This window comes from Pongo pygmaeus, chromosome 19, assembly GCF_028885625.2.
Source record: "Pongo pygmaeus isolate AG05252 chromosome 19, NHGRI_mPonPyg2-v2.0_pri, whole genome shotgun sequence".
Lineage (NCBI taxonomy): Eukaryota > Metazoa > Chordata > Mammalia > Primates > Hominidae > Pongo > Pongo pygmaeus.
The window spans coordinates 75,597,707-75,615,268 of record NC_072392.2 but is presented as its reverse complement, the minus strand read 5'-3'; the positions used below and the strand labels follow the sequence as shown (position 1 = coordinate 75,615,268).

At 49.1% G+C, this 17,562-nt stretch overlaps 1 protein-coding gene across 7 annotated transcripts in view; it reads right to left on the bottom strand.

Annotated features, from left to right (window-relative positions):
* Window positions 1-17,562, bottom strand: part of ATP6V0A1 (ATPase H+ transporting V0 subunit a1) — a 63,850-nt gene that overhangs the window by 3,328 nt on the left and 42,960 nt on the right. For 3 of the 7 annotated variants that reach the window (XR_010124714.1, XM_054457606.2, XM_054457609.2), the window contains exons 18-21: window positions 11,633-11,740; window positions 10,675-10,692; window positions 5,273-5,390; window positions 4,793-4,964 (exon numbers count right to left, since the gene is read on the bottom strand). Coding sequence is in view for 5 of the 7 variants with exons in the window: in XM_054457606.2 (XP_054313581.1) it covers window positions 4,793-4,964; window positions 5,273-5,390; window positions 10,675-10,692; window positions 11,633-11,740 (416 nt within the window). In the remaining 2 variants the exon portion in view is untranslated. Of the gene's footprint in view, window positions 1-4,792; window positions 4,965-5,272; window positions 5,391-10,674; window positions 10,693-11,632; window positions 11,741-16,346; window positions 16,422-17,562 lie in introns of all 7 variants that reach the window. The other 4 variants (XR_010124715.1, XM_054457608.2, XM_054457610.2 and 1 more) reach the window with 2 other exon arrangements.

The following is a 17,562-nucleotide window of genomic DNA, read 5'->3' as shown; positions in this document are numbered from 1 at the left end:
ATGGAGCAGCAGCTTTGTTTTCAGATGCCTGTGAGGGCACCGCTCTTTTCTTGGCACCCCTCCAGTCACCTTATCTACCCATGGGGCCCAGCAAGGAGGAAGAGGGATATATGCCTGGGAGGGGCACATCAATTGTATTGTGTGAGCAGACAGGTGGCCTCCCTGACATACTGCCCAATACTGCCCCTCCCACCAGCTGCTGCTTTAGAGACTTAGAGTGGCCAGAACTGGGACATCCTGGGTCTATCTTGAGGTCAGCCTGATTTCACCTCCTTCCCTGGCCACCCTCACCCCAACCACCCAGCACAAAGCTGGAAAGCAATTTCCCTGCTAGTCTCCCCACTCTCTCCCGCTGAACTGGGGAAATGTGTGCTTCCTGAGAAAGTACAAAGTTCCCCAGGGCAAGGAGGGCCCCACCTGCCATCCTAGGTTCTTCCTTCTTTTTGGGCATCTCCACTGCTCTGCTCAGGGAGCCTCCAAGGTCTTGCCATGCCCCAAGCCATTGAAATGCACCTCTAGAATTCAACAGCTGTGAGGAGAGCCTCAGGAAGCCAGATGAGTGTCTCTATCATCTCTTCCAGCTCCAGCACTTGGCAAAGGCCACCTGGTGACTCAGAGGGATTAACTGGAGCCAAAAGACATCATTCGTGCCACGTAACAGGAACTCTTGTTTCCTCGAGTGGGTGGAGGAAGGAGTCTTGGGGCCGCTTCCCTTCCCTGGTGGGGGGTTGTGACTGAGGGCAGGCAGTCTGGAAAGACAATTCTGGGCTGAGCTGTTTATGTAGCCCGTTCTGCCACTCTCCGTGCAGTTCAGGGCCTAGAACACACATCCGTCTGATGGCCTGAATATCAGGGCAATGATGGCAGCCTGGAACTACATTTCAAGAGTTCTGAGTTCTCCTGGGCAGCCATTCCCTCACTGCTCCATGCTGTCATGCTGTGGCAACACTGCATTCCTAACAAGAAACTGGTCCCAGATTCTGTCACTTTAATCACCACCCAATCTGTGAGTGTACAGGTGGGTGTACATCTATGTGTATGTGGAATTTGCTAGGTAAGGAGAGACCAGGTTCCTTGGAAGGTAGGCCCTGGGGCAACAGTTCTGCATAAAAATCAGTTTGATGTTTACAGTGATAACTACAATCAAATCCCTGTCTCATGCCTTCTCTGAGGAAGAAAAGATGTCTAATTATGGTAGGTAAGAAGCCAAGCACACTTCATGTGGCAGGAGGGAGGAAAAGAGAGAAACTCAGGAGACAGAATTAGCAGATTAATACATTAACCTGCTCACTGTTTTCAAACACATCACCCCCCTTCCTATGACGCTGCATGAATCTCACACTAGTGGTTTATATGTTATCGAATCAAATGTTTTTCTTATTGTCCCCACTGAAGAGACCAGAACTTGTATAATGGGGCAGCCCTTGAATCAGGAAACAGCAGGGATAAAGTAGGAGGTATGAAGATGCCTAGGCTGGATGCCAGGAAGAACAGCAGCACCATCCCTACAGCTGGTTCAGCAGCCCCAGAGGCTCCACCCCTGGTAAGAGGGCCACAGCTCAGAATGCCTCCTGCAGTCTTGGGCCACAGGGAAGATCCAGGCATCCTGGACGCACAGCCGCATTTTGCCAGGAGGGGGCGCACAAGCACCAATTTCATTCGCTCCTGTTTTAGTGGTGGGGGAGGCGCCCCACTCGTGTCACAGGGACAGCCCTCCAAAGACGAGATTCTGGAAGTTGCACAAAGGAGGTTTGCACTGTTTTTTCCTCTCCTACCCAATACTCCTATTGCCAAAATAAATACGACATATATGGGGAGGCTGTTCCTTGCAAACACCACCTGAGGGCATTCTGATGGTATCCTCTGCCTCCTTTGGGGTCTCCTCTCACTCTAGACAGGCTAAAAGCAGTTTCTTTATGGGGGACCCCAGGCAGACACCCTCTCTCTAGGGCATCCCAGTTTTTTTTTTTTTTTTTTGAGACGGAGTCTCGGTCTGTCGCCCAGGCTGCAGTGCAGTGGCGCAATCTCGGCTCACTGCAACCTCCATCTCCTGGGTTCAAGCGATTCTCCTGCCTCAGCCTCCCGAGTAGCTGGGATTACAGGCGCCCACCGCCACGCCCAGCTAATGTTTGCATTTTTAGTAGAGATGGGGTTTCACCATGTTGTCCAGGCTGGTCTCGAACTCCTGACCTCAGGTGGTCTGCCTGCCTCGGCCTCCCAAAATGCTGGGATTATAGGTGTGAGCCACCGCACCCAGTAAGGGCATCCCACTTTTAAGCAGAGCAGCCATGACCCATCCTGGAGCACCTGCTTTTGCTGTGGCAGCACTTGGTGTGTGCATTACTTCCTATTTGCTCACAGTAACCTTGGCAGTGAATGTTCTGCTCAGGTCCCCTGCCTGGTGTGACAGAGCTGGAATTCCAACCCAGGTGGCCCAATTCGGAAGCCTGCTGTCCTGCCACTCATCAGTTCAGGGGGACATGGGAAGACACGAGGAGGACACAGGTGAGCCTGAGGAGGAAGCAATCTTCTGGCAACAAAACGAGGCTCAAGCCCAGGCGAACTTGCTCTGCAACAGTGCCTTGCTCCCGCCCTGCCCAGGGAGGAGATGACTGGCTGCCCACGTGGGCTGGAATCAAGGTGAGGTGGTCACTGTTCCCTCAAACCCAGGGCTCAAGGGACAGGAGTGAAAAGAAAAAGGAGGCCAAGGGGCAAGAAAAAGTGAGTCCTCGGAGGTTCTCGTGCACTCAGGAGGGCTGAGAAAGTGTGCTTGGGGGGGGTCGGCTGATAAGCTTAGAACAGGGGGGCCAGCCAGATGAGCTGGGTGGGGAGGAGGGAGGACAGGAGGGAGAGAGCCAGGCCAGAGGAAGCCACGTCTACTGATGCAGCAGGGCTTCTGAAGAAGAGTGCACCCTAGTCACTTCTTGCCCTTCCATGCCTCACTCTCCGCCCATCATTCAGAAAAACCCACAGCTGAATCTTTGAGGAGGCTCAGGGGTCACCCAGCCATGAGAAAAATCAAAGATAAAGGGGAGTGGGGAAGGAGTTTCTCAGGTTCAGATGCTGGATTTTCTTCAGGTTTTGAGAATGAAGAGAGACATTCATAGTCCTCTTCTGGCCCTGAGATCATGAACACCACAGAGCACCCCATCCAGGGACCTCTAAGGCACACCAGTGAGTCAGACCCCTATGCTTGTAAAACAGGAGGAGTGTGTGAGTGCTCCTCTGGGGAGAGGGGCCAGAACTTCCAGAGACATAGGGGTTTTGAGACCCCCAAAAAGAGAATCACAACATAAAGGAGGAAATAGAGACCCAAAGAAATGGAGTCTGAGGTGGAACAGCCACAGAAAATACAGACTGCCCCAGTTTTTAGTATAAGCATATCCCATGCACATTTGGGAAATACTCATACTAAAAAAATTATTTGTTGTTTATGTGAAATACACCCTGTATTTTTATTTTTTTAGAGACCAAGTTTCGCTCTTGTTGCCCAGGCTGGAGTGCAATGGCGCAATCTTGGCTCAATGCAACCTCCACTTACCGGGTTCAAGTGATTCTCCTGCCTCAGCCTCCCAAGTAGCTGAGATTCCAGGCATGCACCACCACGCCCGGCTAATTTTTTTGTATTTTTAGTAGAGACAGGGTTTCTCCATGTTGGTCAGGCTGGTCTTGAACTCCCGACCTCAGGTGATCCACCCGCCTCGGCCTCCCAAAGTGCTGGGATTACAGGAGTGAACCACTGCGCCCGGCCCCCAACCACCCCCCCCCCTTTTTTTTTTGAGACAGAGTCTCGCTCTGTTGCCCAGGCTGGAGTGCAGTGGCACAATCTCAGCTCACTGCAACCCTTGCCTCCTGGGTTTAAGAGATTCTTTCCTGCCTCAGCCTCCCGAGTAGCTGGGATTACAGGCATGTGCCACCACACCTGGCTAATTTTTGTATTTTTAGTAGAGACGGGGTTTTACCATGTTGGCCAGGCTGGTCTCGAATTCCTGACCTCAGGTGATTCACCTGCCTTAGCCTCCCAAAGTGCTAGGATTACAGGCGTGAGCCACCACGCCCGGCCACACTGTACTTTTATGTGCTAAATCTGGCAACGCTGGTTTGAGGTGGTCACAGCCCAGGCCACACCCCTGGCTCTCCCAGTCCCAGAGGCTGAACTCATGCTCTCTCCACACAGAGCCATTAAGACTCACAAGCTTCATTAAAGAAAACAAACAGAACCTCCCCAAGCCTGCCCATCTGAAGAAGCTGCGTTGAGTGTACCGACCTCCACCCTATAGAGCCAGGAATCCCTCTGGTCCACAATGGAGCTGCCAGGGGTCCAACTCAAAGACCCCTGGCACAATGACAGAACAAAGAGGACAAAGCTGCGGTGCAGTGTGCTCTAGCCTTTCCTGCACTTAACATCCATTCCAGAGCTGCTTCCACTGTTCTGAAGACAGAAGAGTTACACATCAGAGAGAAAAATCAGAAACCCTAAGACCCCAGCAGCCCCTCTAAGCCAAAATCAGGAGCACTGGGGACAGCTAAAGGCAGGGAGCGGGACCTGACACCACTCACCAGGGACCTCTCCCTAGAGTCTAGGGAAGGCTGAGCTGTGCTTTTCTGTGACCATTTTCTGAAACTCAGTGGCAAAGCCGGTGTTGGGGTGTCCTGAGGTGAAGCTAGTGCAGGGCCAGCTCATCTTTCCTGCACAGAGCTGCAGGGCTGTGTGTGGGAGAAAAGCTGCCCTCTCACCGCAGCTAAGGACACATCCACCCCCATATGCCCGCCCTGCCCCACTGCCCCTCACCAGTGTAAGCGCAGTGCGTGGAGAAAGGCCGAGAGGCCCTCCATGATCAGGAGGATGGCCACGGTCAGGGTGGCAAAAGCAGTGAAGAAGAAGAACAGCACCAAACCTCCCGCCAAGCTCTTCACGCTCAGGCCGATGTGGATCACCATGGTCCAAAGCACCTCAGACAGCTCTGGGGAATGGGAGACACAAAATCCAGTGGTTTGGCAAGAGGCAGCTGTAGGCCATGAATTTTGCTCTGTCATCCCCCCGCTCTAGGGTTCCCTGGATCCTGGCTTCCCACTGCCTTAGTGGGACCACCATGCAGAGCTAACCTGGCACAAGTGCCGAGCCTCCTGTCTGTACTCATTCTCCTTGGGTTCAGGAACCTGAATAATTCCAGAACCTTCATGTAATTTCCATTTGACTTAAGCCCCCCAACTGACAGTGCGCCCACAGAGGGGGAAACTAGAGTTCCGGAGCCTGGAGAGAGGTACTCACGCGCATGAGCGAGGCTGAGGGCCCAGAGCCGCAAGTAGGAGGCAGTGTTGGAGATGCAGCCCAGGCAGTACTCGATGGTGTGGATGGCCTGGTGGACCATGGTGTCCCCAAAGTCAAACTGTCGTGGGAGGAAACCAGAGAGAAGATATAAGGCTAGGAGGGGAAGGTGCAGGCATTCTGAGTTGTGGCTACTTGGCGCTTTGAACCTGGGCCAGAGCAGGGGACTGCACTTCCCATGGCTGGCACCTCAACTCTGGAGGGGCCAGAAGCCCCCAGTGTTGAGCGCAGGTGGTGATTCCGGCAATGCCTTCCCCAAAAATCCTGCCTGGCTTAGCCCTCACCTGGGACACCTCCATTCCCCTCAATACTCTACATTTTAATTAACTACATCTTAATAAGATTCTTTTCAACACGTTTGTTCTTCTCCCTCTGGGGCTCTGTGCTTAAGAGAGGAGTGTGTGCTGAGTTGACGGCACTCTGTTGGGAAAGTGACTGTCTGGGTCTGGGACCCTAAGGACCTGCAGGAGGGCAGGAAGGGATTTTCCCCAGAGTGCGCTTCAGGAGACGGACTCTCAACCCGGACACTGTCCTGAGAAGACCAGGCCTCTACAGCCACATTACTTATTCTTTTTATAGCCTTTTGGGAGCAAGATAACCTTCTTTTTCTTTTGTGACTTCTAAAGAGATTACACGGTGAATTTTTTTTTCCCTACATGATTTCACCACCATGCACAGGGAAATCCTGACAAAGTTTACAAATTTCCACATGGGTTAAGGCCAAACAGCATATCTGTTTGGGTTAAGGCCAAATAGCACATCTCCAGTTTCTTGTTTGTTTTTGTTTTCCTCAAGCTCCCTTTGTCCCAGTTTTCCTTTCAATACCAAGAATTATTTCCAGAATAAAGGAATGGGCTGGAACAAGCTCTTGGGAGTGCACTTTCAGGATTGCTCCAAGCACAGTCAGGGGTGAATGTGGGCTTCTGAATTTGGTATATTCTGGAAGCCCCAGGTACTTTCCCTGGGCCTCTCTGTCAAGCTGACCAAAGACCAGGAGGCGCTCCCTTATGGGGCTTCCCCCACAGAGCCCAGACCAGAATCCTCTGAGCTTTCAGACACTCCTGAGGGCTCAGTGGCCTCCCCATCGGCCCCTGCCCTCAGGTCAGGGTCTATTTTTCGCCGCAGTTCCTTTCAAAACCCACGTGATTCCACTCCCAAAGGACACCAGAAATGCCTTGGGAAATCACTGAGAACATGGGGATGGGAGAAAGTGGCTCAGCTGGTAAAGCCACAACAGCCCAGGCCACAGGGGTGCAGCCAGCGTGGAGGGGGCTGGCTCCACCATGCCATCTCTGGGCAAACGTCTGCTTCTCCCTCACCTCTATCGACACCTAGCCTATTTCTGGGCTTTTCTTCCGGAACAGGCTCTTCAAGCTTCCTCACTTACCCTGAAAACTAGGGTAATCCTAGTTCCCTGAGTTCCCTAAATCCCAACACCGTGGTTAAGAGCTCTTTCCTACCGCTGCTGGCTGCCGCCCCAGGGCCCACATTGAGAAGAAGAAGTCCATGGCTCCCAGGAGTGCTGATCTCTACTCTTATGGGCCGGGAGGGCAGTGACCACTGGGCTCCCTTACAGCCAATCCCTTCAGTGTTTTCATTCTACCTCAAGTTTCTCCCACCGAATCAACTGCAGGACAGGAGAGAAGCCTCGCTTCCAGGCCTTACCCTTGCCTTCTCTCCTTCATTCCCAGCTTCCTGCAGGTGTTCTCAGGAGAGGCAAGGACTGGCTAAGAAATCCAGCCCAGCACTTATGAGTCTGCCACCCAGCACACGCCCAGTATCAATCGGCCATGACCGACCATGAATCGCTGCAGAGTCCCTGTCCACATCTTCTGCCTCAGTTTCCTCTCTGCCCAGCCAGTCCTCACCCTACTGCACCCTGGCTTCCACCTTCACTCCCTCACAAAATGCCTCTACTTAGCAAGGTCACCCTGACCTCCCAGTTGTTACATCTTTTTTTTTGAGACGGAGTTTCACTCATCACCCAGGCTGGGGTGCAGTGGTGCAATCTCAGCTCACTGCAACCTCTGCCTCCCGGGTTCAAGCAATTCTCCTGCCTCAGCCTCCTCAGTAGCTGGGATTACAGGCACGCACCATCACACTCGGCTAATTTTTGTACTTTTAGTAAAGATGGGGTTTTACCATGTTGGCCAGGCTGGTCTTGAACTCCCGACTTCAGGTGATCCACCCACCTTGGCCTCCCAAAGTGCTGGGGATTACAGGCGTGAGCCCCCGCGCCTGGCCCAGCTGTTAAAGCTAACAGATGTTCTGTGCCCTTGTCCATGTTCCTGCAGTGTCTGTCACCATGGCGTCTTCCTCCTTCTTGAAATACCTGCCTCCCCTTGGTTTTCCTCCTACCTCTCTGGACAGTTCTTTTTAGTCTCCATCGAGGTTCTTCCTTTTTTTTTTTCTTTTTTCGAGACAGGAGTGCAGTGGCACGATCTCAGCTCACCGCAACCTCTGCCTCCCAGGAGAATCAAGTGATTCTCCTCTCTCAGCCTCCCGAGTAGCTGGGATTACAGGCACATGCCACTACCGCCCAGCTAATTTACATATTTTTAGTAGAGACGGGGTTTCACCATGGTGGCCAGCTGGTCTCAAACTCCAGAGCTCAAGCAATCTGCCCGCCTCAGCCTCCCAAAGTGCTGGGATTACAGGCATGGGCCACCACGCCCAGCCAAGGTTCTCCCTTAAATGCTGACATTCTCCGAAGTTTCAGCTTCAGCCCTTGCATCTTTCTGGTGGGATTGCTACTCAGGGCTTCAAGGGTCGCCCCTAGGAGTGACTCCAAGGTGGATCTCTCCATCTCTGCCTTGCCTATTTCCAGCCAGCTATACTCCTTCTCCTGGGGAACCACAGGCTCTCCATGCTCAACAAAGTAACTGCTCTCCTCTGCCCCCACCGAGATCAACTTCTATTCCATCTCCCGTGTCCAGCAGACTGGACAGTCTGGGAGTCAATCTCGAATCTTCTCTTACTCCTTACCTTTATTAAAGCACTGGGACCTATAGCTTTTACTTCTTTAATATCTCATATTGGTTCCTTCCTTTCCAACTCATCCTACAAACACTTGACTTCACTTCAGGCTCGCCATTCTGTCCTGAATCACATCGGATGATGTGGAGTCCATGCCTCCTGACCTTGTCCCTCTCCAACCCAATATACCCTACAACATGGTCACTGGGAGTATTTCAATGCACCATGGCTGTGTCACCACCAGCTTCACCGCCCTCTCTTGGATAGCTCCTTGTTGCCCAAATGAGGCAAAAACTACTATGGCTGGTTTCTGCCAACTTCTAGTCTCACCTGTCCCCAATTCCCCACTCCTGCCTCTGCTCCAGCCAAGCTGAATACTTGCTAGTCCCCAACACATGATGGACCTGCAGGTGTTTTGCCCCTGTGAAGCTGCATATGCTGGTGGGTCTGCACCACTCCCTCTACAGGGCCTCCTGCTTGACCAGAGTAAGATAACTTCCTTAGGGAGTCTTCCAGGGTCTCCTCTTCCACCCTCACCCCAGTGTTCGTCAGGTGCCCTCTTTCTGTGCTCCCATAGCATCCGGGGCACACTTCTATTACAGCACCTGTCATCCAGACTATCTCCCCACTTTGGGAGGTCTTTGAAGGCAAGCACTATATTCTTCTTGTTTCTGCAGCACTATACATAGTGCTGGACACACCGAGGGTGAGTGAATGCATGGATGGGATGAATGCACCTGGTGAGGAGACAGTGGGGAGAGGTGCCACTGACCCTTGCTGAGTGGTCATGGCCTTTGAAGATTTCCCAGACAACCACTGGCCTGGCTCTGGCGTGCAGCTGGACTGAGTCCCCGCTAGGGAGAGGTACTAATGCTTCCACTGGGCTGGAGCAAGGGCCTGCATAGGACAAATACATTTTCACAGCCAAGCGAAATGAGGAAGTTCTAGAAGTAGGCTCAACTTTTTTTTAGGAACCTGTTTGGTTTGAAATCATTAGATAAATGTCATGGGTATCTAAATTTGGCTGCAGAGAACCAGACTGTGTATGTGTCTGATAAAGATAAAATGTTTAGACTACTTGGGTAGCCAAGGGTAGCTGAATCCCTGAGTGAGCTGGGTGGCCAGAGACTGGGAAGGCTGAATTAGAGTCTATCTTGTTGGATGTCCAACCTCCTGGGACATGGCTACAAACGAGAACACTGGTACACAATAGTTGGTCAGACCATTCTGACAATGTCGGTGCTTGGCTAGGAAGACATTTAAAAAGCAGTGTTGTTGGAGGTAGTGAGCGAGGGAAAGGGTTGGGCTCCTCACTAACATGGAGCACGCTCCACCCATCCCTGCCAGGTAGCTCAGCCAGGGACTGCATAGATGAGCAGTCCAGGAACACAGACACTCTTTGATGCCAGCAAAGGAGCCTCTCTAGGCTTCAGGAAGACCAGGCCCTACCTGTGTTTACACAGAACAGCAAAGGCTTTCCCATTCCCATTCCACTGCCCTCCTAGAGAGGACCAGAGAGTCAGGAAGGGAAGGGTACAGTTTGTGGGTCTAGGCATTTTAGACAGAAGTGCTGGGGGAAGATGCAAACAGTGCAGCAAGGCCTTTTAGAAACCCAATTTAAAGAGTGTATGTTGCTAAGTGAATTACTGCTGAGCCAGAGGGCCTTCTACTCGAGATGTGGCCTGAACAGTTAGCCAACTTGCTTTCCAGTCTCCGTTATTCTCTATGTGTGGCTGATATAATATGAACTCCTTTCACACAGATGGATTATTTCCTTTGAGATGCATCTGGGAGGCAAAGCCTCCTTTTGAAAGCTGTCTCCCTCTCACCTGGGTCACATGGAGGTAGAGCTGACCCCGAGAAGGGTCCACCACTTCTAAGTTGAAGCATCATCAAGCTGAGGAGGGCAGCAGGAAGAGGCTGGCTCAGACAGGGAGGAAGGGTACGGTTTGCTCACAAGCACTTGGAGGAGCAGGGAGGAAACGGCTACTCCCGGTGGCTGGGAGTAGAGCAACCACAACATCACAGGAGAGGAAGGCAGAGGCCAATGGGACTTAACCCCCAAGAGGAGTCACTTCAAGAATGCCAGTGAAGACATTACTTGTAGCTCCTTTTAAAGCCATTCTCAGAGGTATTAGATCAGCAAAGTCAATGAAACAAAGACAGAGGTGACCGACATGAGATGCAGTTAATGGAGATGAGCTTTTTAGAACACAGGTTCACGAACTGGTTTGAAATGGCCAGTGAGATGCAGATGCACAGGAGTCATGTGTATGGCCCCAGGGTGTGGCAGGGTCAGCAGAGTGATCACAAGGATGGGAAGAGAGAAGCCCAGATAAACACGAAGGCAACGCCAGCTTTCATCTTACCACTTCGTCCTCGGTAGGCTTGAAAACACAAATTTACACTTAGTGGTGAGCCACGCCACACACAAGGTCACAAGTTAGGAGCACAAGGCTACTGAATGCTTCTTGGGGAGGACTGTTCATGTTAAATGGGCTAGCACGTTGGAGGCAGGCCTCCTCAGCATACACACAAAGCAAAATCAGCAGGAATTTAGAGCATTAAGATACACATTTTTTAAAGGCATCCCCAACCCTTGTGATTTTTTAAAAAATCATATATAGTGAAAGTGGTCAGACAGACTGAAAAGTCCAACTTGGGTCCTCAACTCCTATTTTATTTGCTTTAAAAAGAACATAATGAGTAGATGAGATTTAATAGTTCAGTTCAGAGGCTTTGTGCTACAAGGGGTCAGGCAAGGAGAGTGGGCTTGGAGGTGGTATCTTAAGGAAAAGTCTAGTTTGGCCTAATTCTCTCTCTCCCTGTAAAAAGTAGGCAAATGACACCAAAAAGGCTCAAACAAAATATCTGCAGCAAGAACACATCAGTGGTATCGGACTTCAAAAGTACCAGTGATTATAGCTGGTCAGTAATGTAACTGGAACGATCCTTGGAAGGGTCAATGGATGAAGAAGCTGTGCTTAGTGACCTGTGTTTCAGGTCGTAAGAGCTGGAATGCTGAGGCCTGCTCTGCCTCAGGTGAGACAGCAGTCAGTAATGGAGACCTGCGTGCAGAACACTGCAGGCAAAATCTGGAATTCAAGACAGGAGCAAAACTGCTGCGGGCTCTGGGGGCAACAGCTGGAGCTTATGGCAGGGCCCACTGGAAAAAGCTGTGGTGCCCTAAGAGGTCCAGAAGGCAGGCTGAGTATTAATTAGTATTTTTATTTTTCAAGGAGAAGACTGGAGTGAGGCCTCTTAGGTACACAAGACTAGGGCTGACCCGAGGTGGAAGGAGAGAAAGCCCACACCACGGGGTCTTACCTCGTCTGCATCCTCTGAGTGGGTGGAGAGCTGGTCATGCTGAATAATCTCAGCATCCTCCTCTGTCGGTCCGTTGCCCACCCTGATCCCACCAAAGTTGAGAGTTCCCTACACAGATGAACAGAAAGAGTAGAATTTGCCTGGGCTTTAACATGACACTCTGTGAGGTGGGAAGGGTGATGGTTAGTAACACAAACCTCAGAAAAGCATATGTCTGACAACAGAAACAAAACCCACTGACTGAACGGCTAAGTAAAATCAAACGACTGTTCCACCCCAACCACCGCCTCCCCAGCCCCAGCCCAACCTACAATTACCACCTTACCCTGCTTCAGAGGAAGTATGCAGTTCTGTCTGCTGTGCCAAGAGGCACCAGCCTCACCTGGATCAACGCTAATTGAGAATCCTGCTTGAATGAAAACCTTAATACGAACAGATTCTCACAACAAGTACAGCTCTATCTGTAAAGCTTGCAAGGGCCTAAGCTTTTCTGGCACTAACGATTAGACTTTCTAAGAGGAAGGGGGGCCAAATGACATTGTAATTGTACCCTAGTCTGATAAGCTTTTAACAGGAGCCCAAGAATTCCAGCAACTTCTTCCAGAAATGTACCATGTCTCTGCCAAGGAACAAAGAACTTCCAAGGTCAGAGAAGGAAAAAAAAGCTTAATGTGCATTCACTTGTGGCTAGAGAATGCTGAGCTTAAAAAGATGAGGAGGGGCTCCTTTTCTTCAGCGGACGGCTCTGGAATGTTAGAACATTCTTCCACAGGCACGTGGGTAGACGCTGACGGGGCATTTGCTTCTTCTGAGTTCACAGGCACAGTCTTTGGTAGGGTCTCCAAAAGTAGAATTTTAAAGTCAATTTGATTTGAAAAAACTTGAGTTTTTCCAAACCCAAAGCAAAAAAGACTCTTTGGGAAAAAAAACCAGGCAGAAATGAGTTAAGTCTCACAGATCCCAATTAGTGCTAACCTGCCACAGTGTGAAAAGGAATTTAAACAGCAGTCCCCAGAATCACTTCATATGGTTTCTGTCCAGGGGGCCAAACAAGGCAAGAGCTCAAGGGCAGCTCTCCGGCAACCTGGTCTTCGGGCAGCAGCATGAACAGTGTGCAGGAGGCCTGTGCAGCTGCCCTGCCCTCCTCATCCTCAGCTCCACCTCCTGGTGTGCCATTTTTTGCCATAGCTCTCGTCACAGTTTAATGCCCAGCTCAGACCTAAGTGTTTGCACAAATCCTCCCTCCTACTCTAGCAGTTGTCCTTAACCTGCTGGTCAGAGAACTAGTTGCGTTAGAATTACCCCAAAAGCTGCATTTTAAATAGAAATTCTCAAATACTACTCCCAGAAATTGTAAATTTAGTAGTTCTGGGGTGGGGCCCAATAAATCTGTATTTTAAAAATAGGTTCCCAAGTACAAATTGTATAATCATTGTGAAGGGTTTATCAAAATTTTAAATGCATGAACCCTTTGAGATTCAGCAATCCCACTGCTGGAACATCTAGGCTTGCAAAACTTTGGCAAGGTATGTGGATAAGGGGCTGGGCGCGGTGGCTCATGCCTGTAATCCTAGCATTTTGGGAGGCTGAGTCAGGCAGATCACCTGAGGTCAAAAGTTCGTGACCAGCCTGGCCAACATGGCGAAACCCCGTCTCTACTAAAAATACAAAAATTAGTTGGGCGTGGAGGTGGGCGCCTGTAATCCCAGCTACTCTGGAGGCTGAGGCAGGACAATTGCTGAAACCCGGGAGGTGATGGTTGCAGTGAGCTGAGATTGTGCCACTGCACTCCATCTTGGGCAACAGAGCGAGACTCTGTCTCAAGAAAAAAAAAAAAAAAGACATATGGACAAGGATGTTCCCTGAATTGCCGTTTGTGATAGCAAAGAATTGGGAACAACCAATACATCCATCAAAGAGATAATGACTTTGGCATGTCCAGTGGAATATCCTATGGAATGCTAGGCAACCATAAAAAAGAGTGATAGTCAGCTGGGCACGGTGGCTCACACCTGTAATCCCAGCACTTTGGGAGGCCACGGCGGGTGGATCACAAGGTCAGGAGTTTGAGACCAGCCTGGCCAACACGGTGAAACCCCATCTCTCTTAAAAATCCAAAAATTAGTCCAGGCGCAGTGGCTCACACCTGTAATCCCAGCACTTTGGGAGCCTGAAGCAGGTGGATCACGAGGTCAGGAGTTCAAGACCAGCCTGGCCAACATGGTGAGATCCTGTCTCTACTAAAAATACAAAAATTAGCCGGGGGAGGTGGTAGGCACCTGTAATCCCAGCTACTCAGGAAGCTGAGGCAGGAGAATTGCTTGAACTGGGGAGGCGGAGGTTGTAGTGAGCCGAGATCGTGCCATTGCACTCTAGCCTGGGCAACAGGGCAAGACTCTATCTCAAAAAAAAACAAAACAAAAATTAGCCGGGCGTGGTGGTGCATGCCCATAATCCTAGCTACTCAGGAGGCTGAGGCAGGAGAATTGCTTGAACCTGGAAGGTGGAGGTTACAGTGAGCTGAGATTGTGCCACTGCACTACAGCTGGGTGACAGAGTGAGACTTCATCTCAGAAAAAAAAAAAAAAAAGTGATTATCACTATGAAACAATCTTCAAGATACACTAACTTTTAAAAAACGTAATAAATCGAGAAGCAGAACAGTGCCACAGTTTAAAACACAATTCCTCATGTTTCTTTTTCTACATGCATAGAGCACACACACACCTATCAATAGAAGACAGGCAGATATCTGTCAGAGGCAAGGCCCCCACCTGTTAACAATGCCCCCTGAAGAGGAGGACTGTAGTGGGGGCAGGTGGTTTTCTTCTTAGCACTATATGCATTCTCTAGCCAAGTGCACCTACTGCTTTATTTTTTTATGTCAGTAGCGGATTGTCAGGACCATGAAATTATGGGCCACTTTTATTTCTCCTTCCACTTATTTAATACCCTAATAAACAAATTCAAAGTCTACCAGGTGACTGTGATGTGCAGTCAGACTTGTGGGCCACCAGAGCCTGGACACCTCCAGGTCATGCACATATTCCACCTGGCAACCCTCAGAAGATGGACTGAAAATGCAACGAAGGGCACAGGAGGGGACTCTTGCATATCCTGGGCTGGGTTATAGGATACAGGAGGAAGGGTTCAAGGCTCCCAAAGTAGAAGGCCGTTTCTGAAGCTTTCTCCAACTAGCAGATAAACTGAGGAGCAGATAGGTTAAATCTCCCAACCAGACACTAATAAGGATCTCTTCAGAACACAGGAATGAGAGTTACAGGAATGGGGATGAGAGACACATGTCAGCAGAAAAAAGAAAAGAAAAATTAAACTGTGATATATCACTCACAGACAACCAAGGGGACAAAGAACAGAACAAAACCAGATCACTGTTCATATCCTCAGCCCTCTGGGGTCAAAAATACAGAGACTTTCTTGTAGAATGATCATCCTGATGCCTTCAGGCTGCTCTCCAGGAACAGATGTTTGGCTAAAGAACCAGTGGGGTAAGAAGACCCTATGAATGTGCAGGTTTCCAAACGGGGGACTTTTAACTTAGAATTTATCACAGAAGAGGTTGCCACACTTAAATGCATTAAGATCTTGTCAGAAGCACATCTTATATATGCTAAGACTAGCAGAAAGAAGAGTATGTGTTAAGGACATCGACAATAGGTAGTATGTGTTCTAAAGGTTTGTTAAATGTCTCACAGGGAAGTCCCTACTTGAAAATGTATTTTAAGCAGCAAGATTAAAATTTTTTCTGACTCAAAATGTCAGCCCTTTTAGACTAGTTCCAGAAAGATGACCATAAGAAGTTTTCCAAGTTTAAAATCATCAGAAACACTTAATGAAGGAAATGGTTATCCATCTAAATCTTTCATTTTATTTAAAGAAGTATATGCTTCGAGCACATAGAAGTAATGGGTAATCACTACTGGTGAGACTTTTACAATCTTATAGATTCATTCATAACTTAGAATATATTGGGCTAATATATTTGTGCATTGTAAGATTTTGTTTAAAAGATGTTTTTAAGGACAAATATTCGAAGTGCTGTTACTGAATCTTGAATTAGTATCAGAAGAAGGAAGGATCAAGACAGATCACTTTGGTTATGACACCAGATGACAGTACACACGACACATCGGAGAGCAGAGGTCTCACTGGAATAGCTGAGGACATGTGAGGTCTTCTGAGTTTCTCACAAAAAACTAAACATGTATAAACTTTCACTTTTAAAAAAGAAGGTAAGTTACTACTAAAAAAGATCAAATGTCCAAGCATCACTGTAAAGTAGAACTCTAAAGTGCAGGGAAATCAATTCAAGAATCACAGAGGTATTCTCGTTTCCATGCTGAAAAATCATCCAATACATGGTCACAAAATACAGACATGAAAGTGGGTGAGTCCAAGAGCTGCCATCTTGGATTAAGATGATGGGACTCAGTGAGGGTACAACAGCCACTTTGTTACCATGGACATGCCTGTACTTACATATTTGAATAGAAACTTAGTAGACCAATGCTAAAGATGATGCCAGAATCTATTCTTAAGAGGTGGAACTTCTGTCGTCTCAGTGAGTAACAAGGACATATTTCCCAAGAGCACACATGTCCCATGCTCTCAATTTAATTAAAAAGAATTCTGCTGCACTGTTTGCCACCTCTTTAAATGAAACGTGATGGTTTGTTGGTTTTAATTCACTCACTGTTGCAGCCGCTGCTGCTTCTAGTCCCTGCTGGCTCGGGTTTGGGCTGACTGGGGCCTCCACAGGTTGCCCTTCCTGATAGTGAATGGAAGAAAAGAGGAAGGGGAAAGAAAACAAAAGAGGGAGGGAGTGAAGTGGGGAGACGAATGGAGGGTACATGGAAGGATGAAGATGGTCAGAAAAGGGAGAAGGAGGGTCTTGTAACTCAGCTGCTCTCCAACAGGAGTCATCATCTAACAGCCGTTTAAGAGTCATGCAACAAGATTGTTTGGGTTTTCTCAGGCAGTGTAAAGTAAGTGCTATTGGATACCCAGAAATTATGCATGATACTGAACATCTAGCAAATTTAACTCTCTGTGTGTGTGTGTGTGTGTGCAGAATTCATATACACACAGACATTAAGTAAACATATATATGTATGCTGCTTTTTAAAAAGAAAAAAAATCAACGTGCTTTAAACCAAACCTTTTTCCCAGATGTTTTGGTCAGTGAAAGTATCACAGTCTCATTTGAAAGGAAAATGTCTCAATGTCAGTCCTGTGGTTGCCCAGGCAAACCACATGAGTGAGTTCACCCGTCTGCAGCTCTTGCAGCCTTGCTTGGCTTTGGCTGATGCTACATCTAGACAGGCATAGGCCTACATTTTCCTGAGCACAGCGTGAGCAAAGCATGACCAGGAAAGGTAAAAATTTGTGACTTTTCTCTCCTCCAGCTACTCAAAGCTGAATCCAGATGTCTTGAGCAGCAGATATGTTTCTCCGACTTGGCAGGCCCAGTGCTCGTGCTGGGACATAACACAAATGCATTTTGTTTGTTTGGTTTTTTGTTTTTGAGACAGAGTCTCACTCTGTCCCCATGCTAGAGTACAGTGGCACAATCTTGGCTGACTGCAACCTCCGCCTCCCAGATTCAAGCGATCCTTCCACCTCAGCCTCCCAAGTAGCTGGGACTACAGGCACGCGCCAGCACGTTTGGCTAATTTTTGTATTTTTAGTAAAGACAGGGTTTCACTATGTTGGCCAGGCTGGTCTCAAACTCCTGACCTCAAGTGATCCACCCACCTTGGCCTCCCAAAGTTCTAAAGTGCTGGGATTACAGCAGTGAGGCACTGCACCCGGCCACAAATGCGTTTTAATAGTACACAGATTTGTGGCCAGGCATGGTGGCTCACGCCTGTAATCCCAGCACTTTGGGAGGCCAAGGTGGACGATCACGA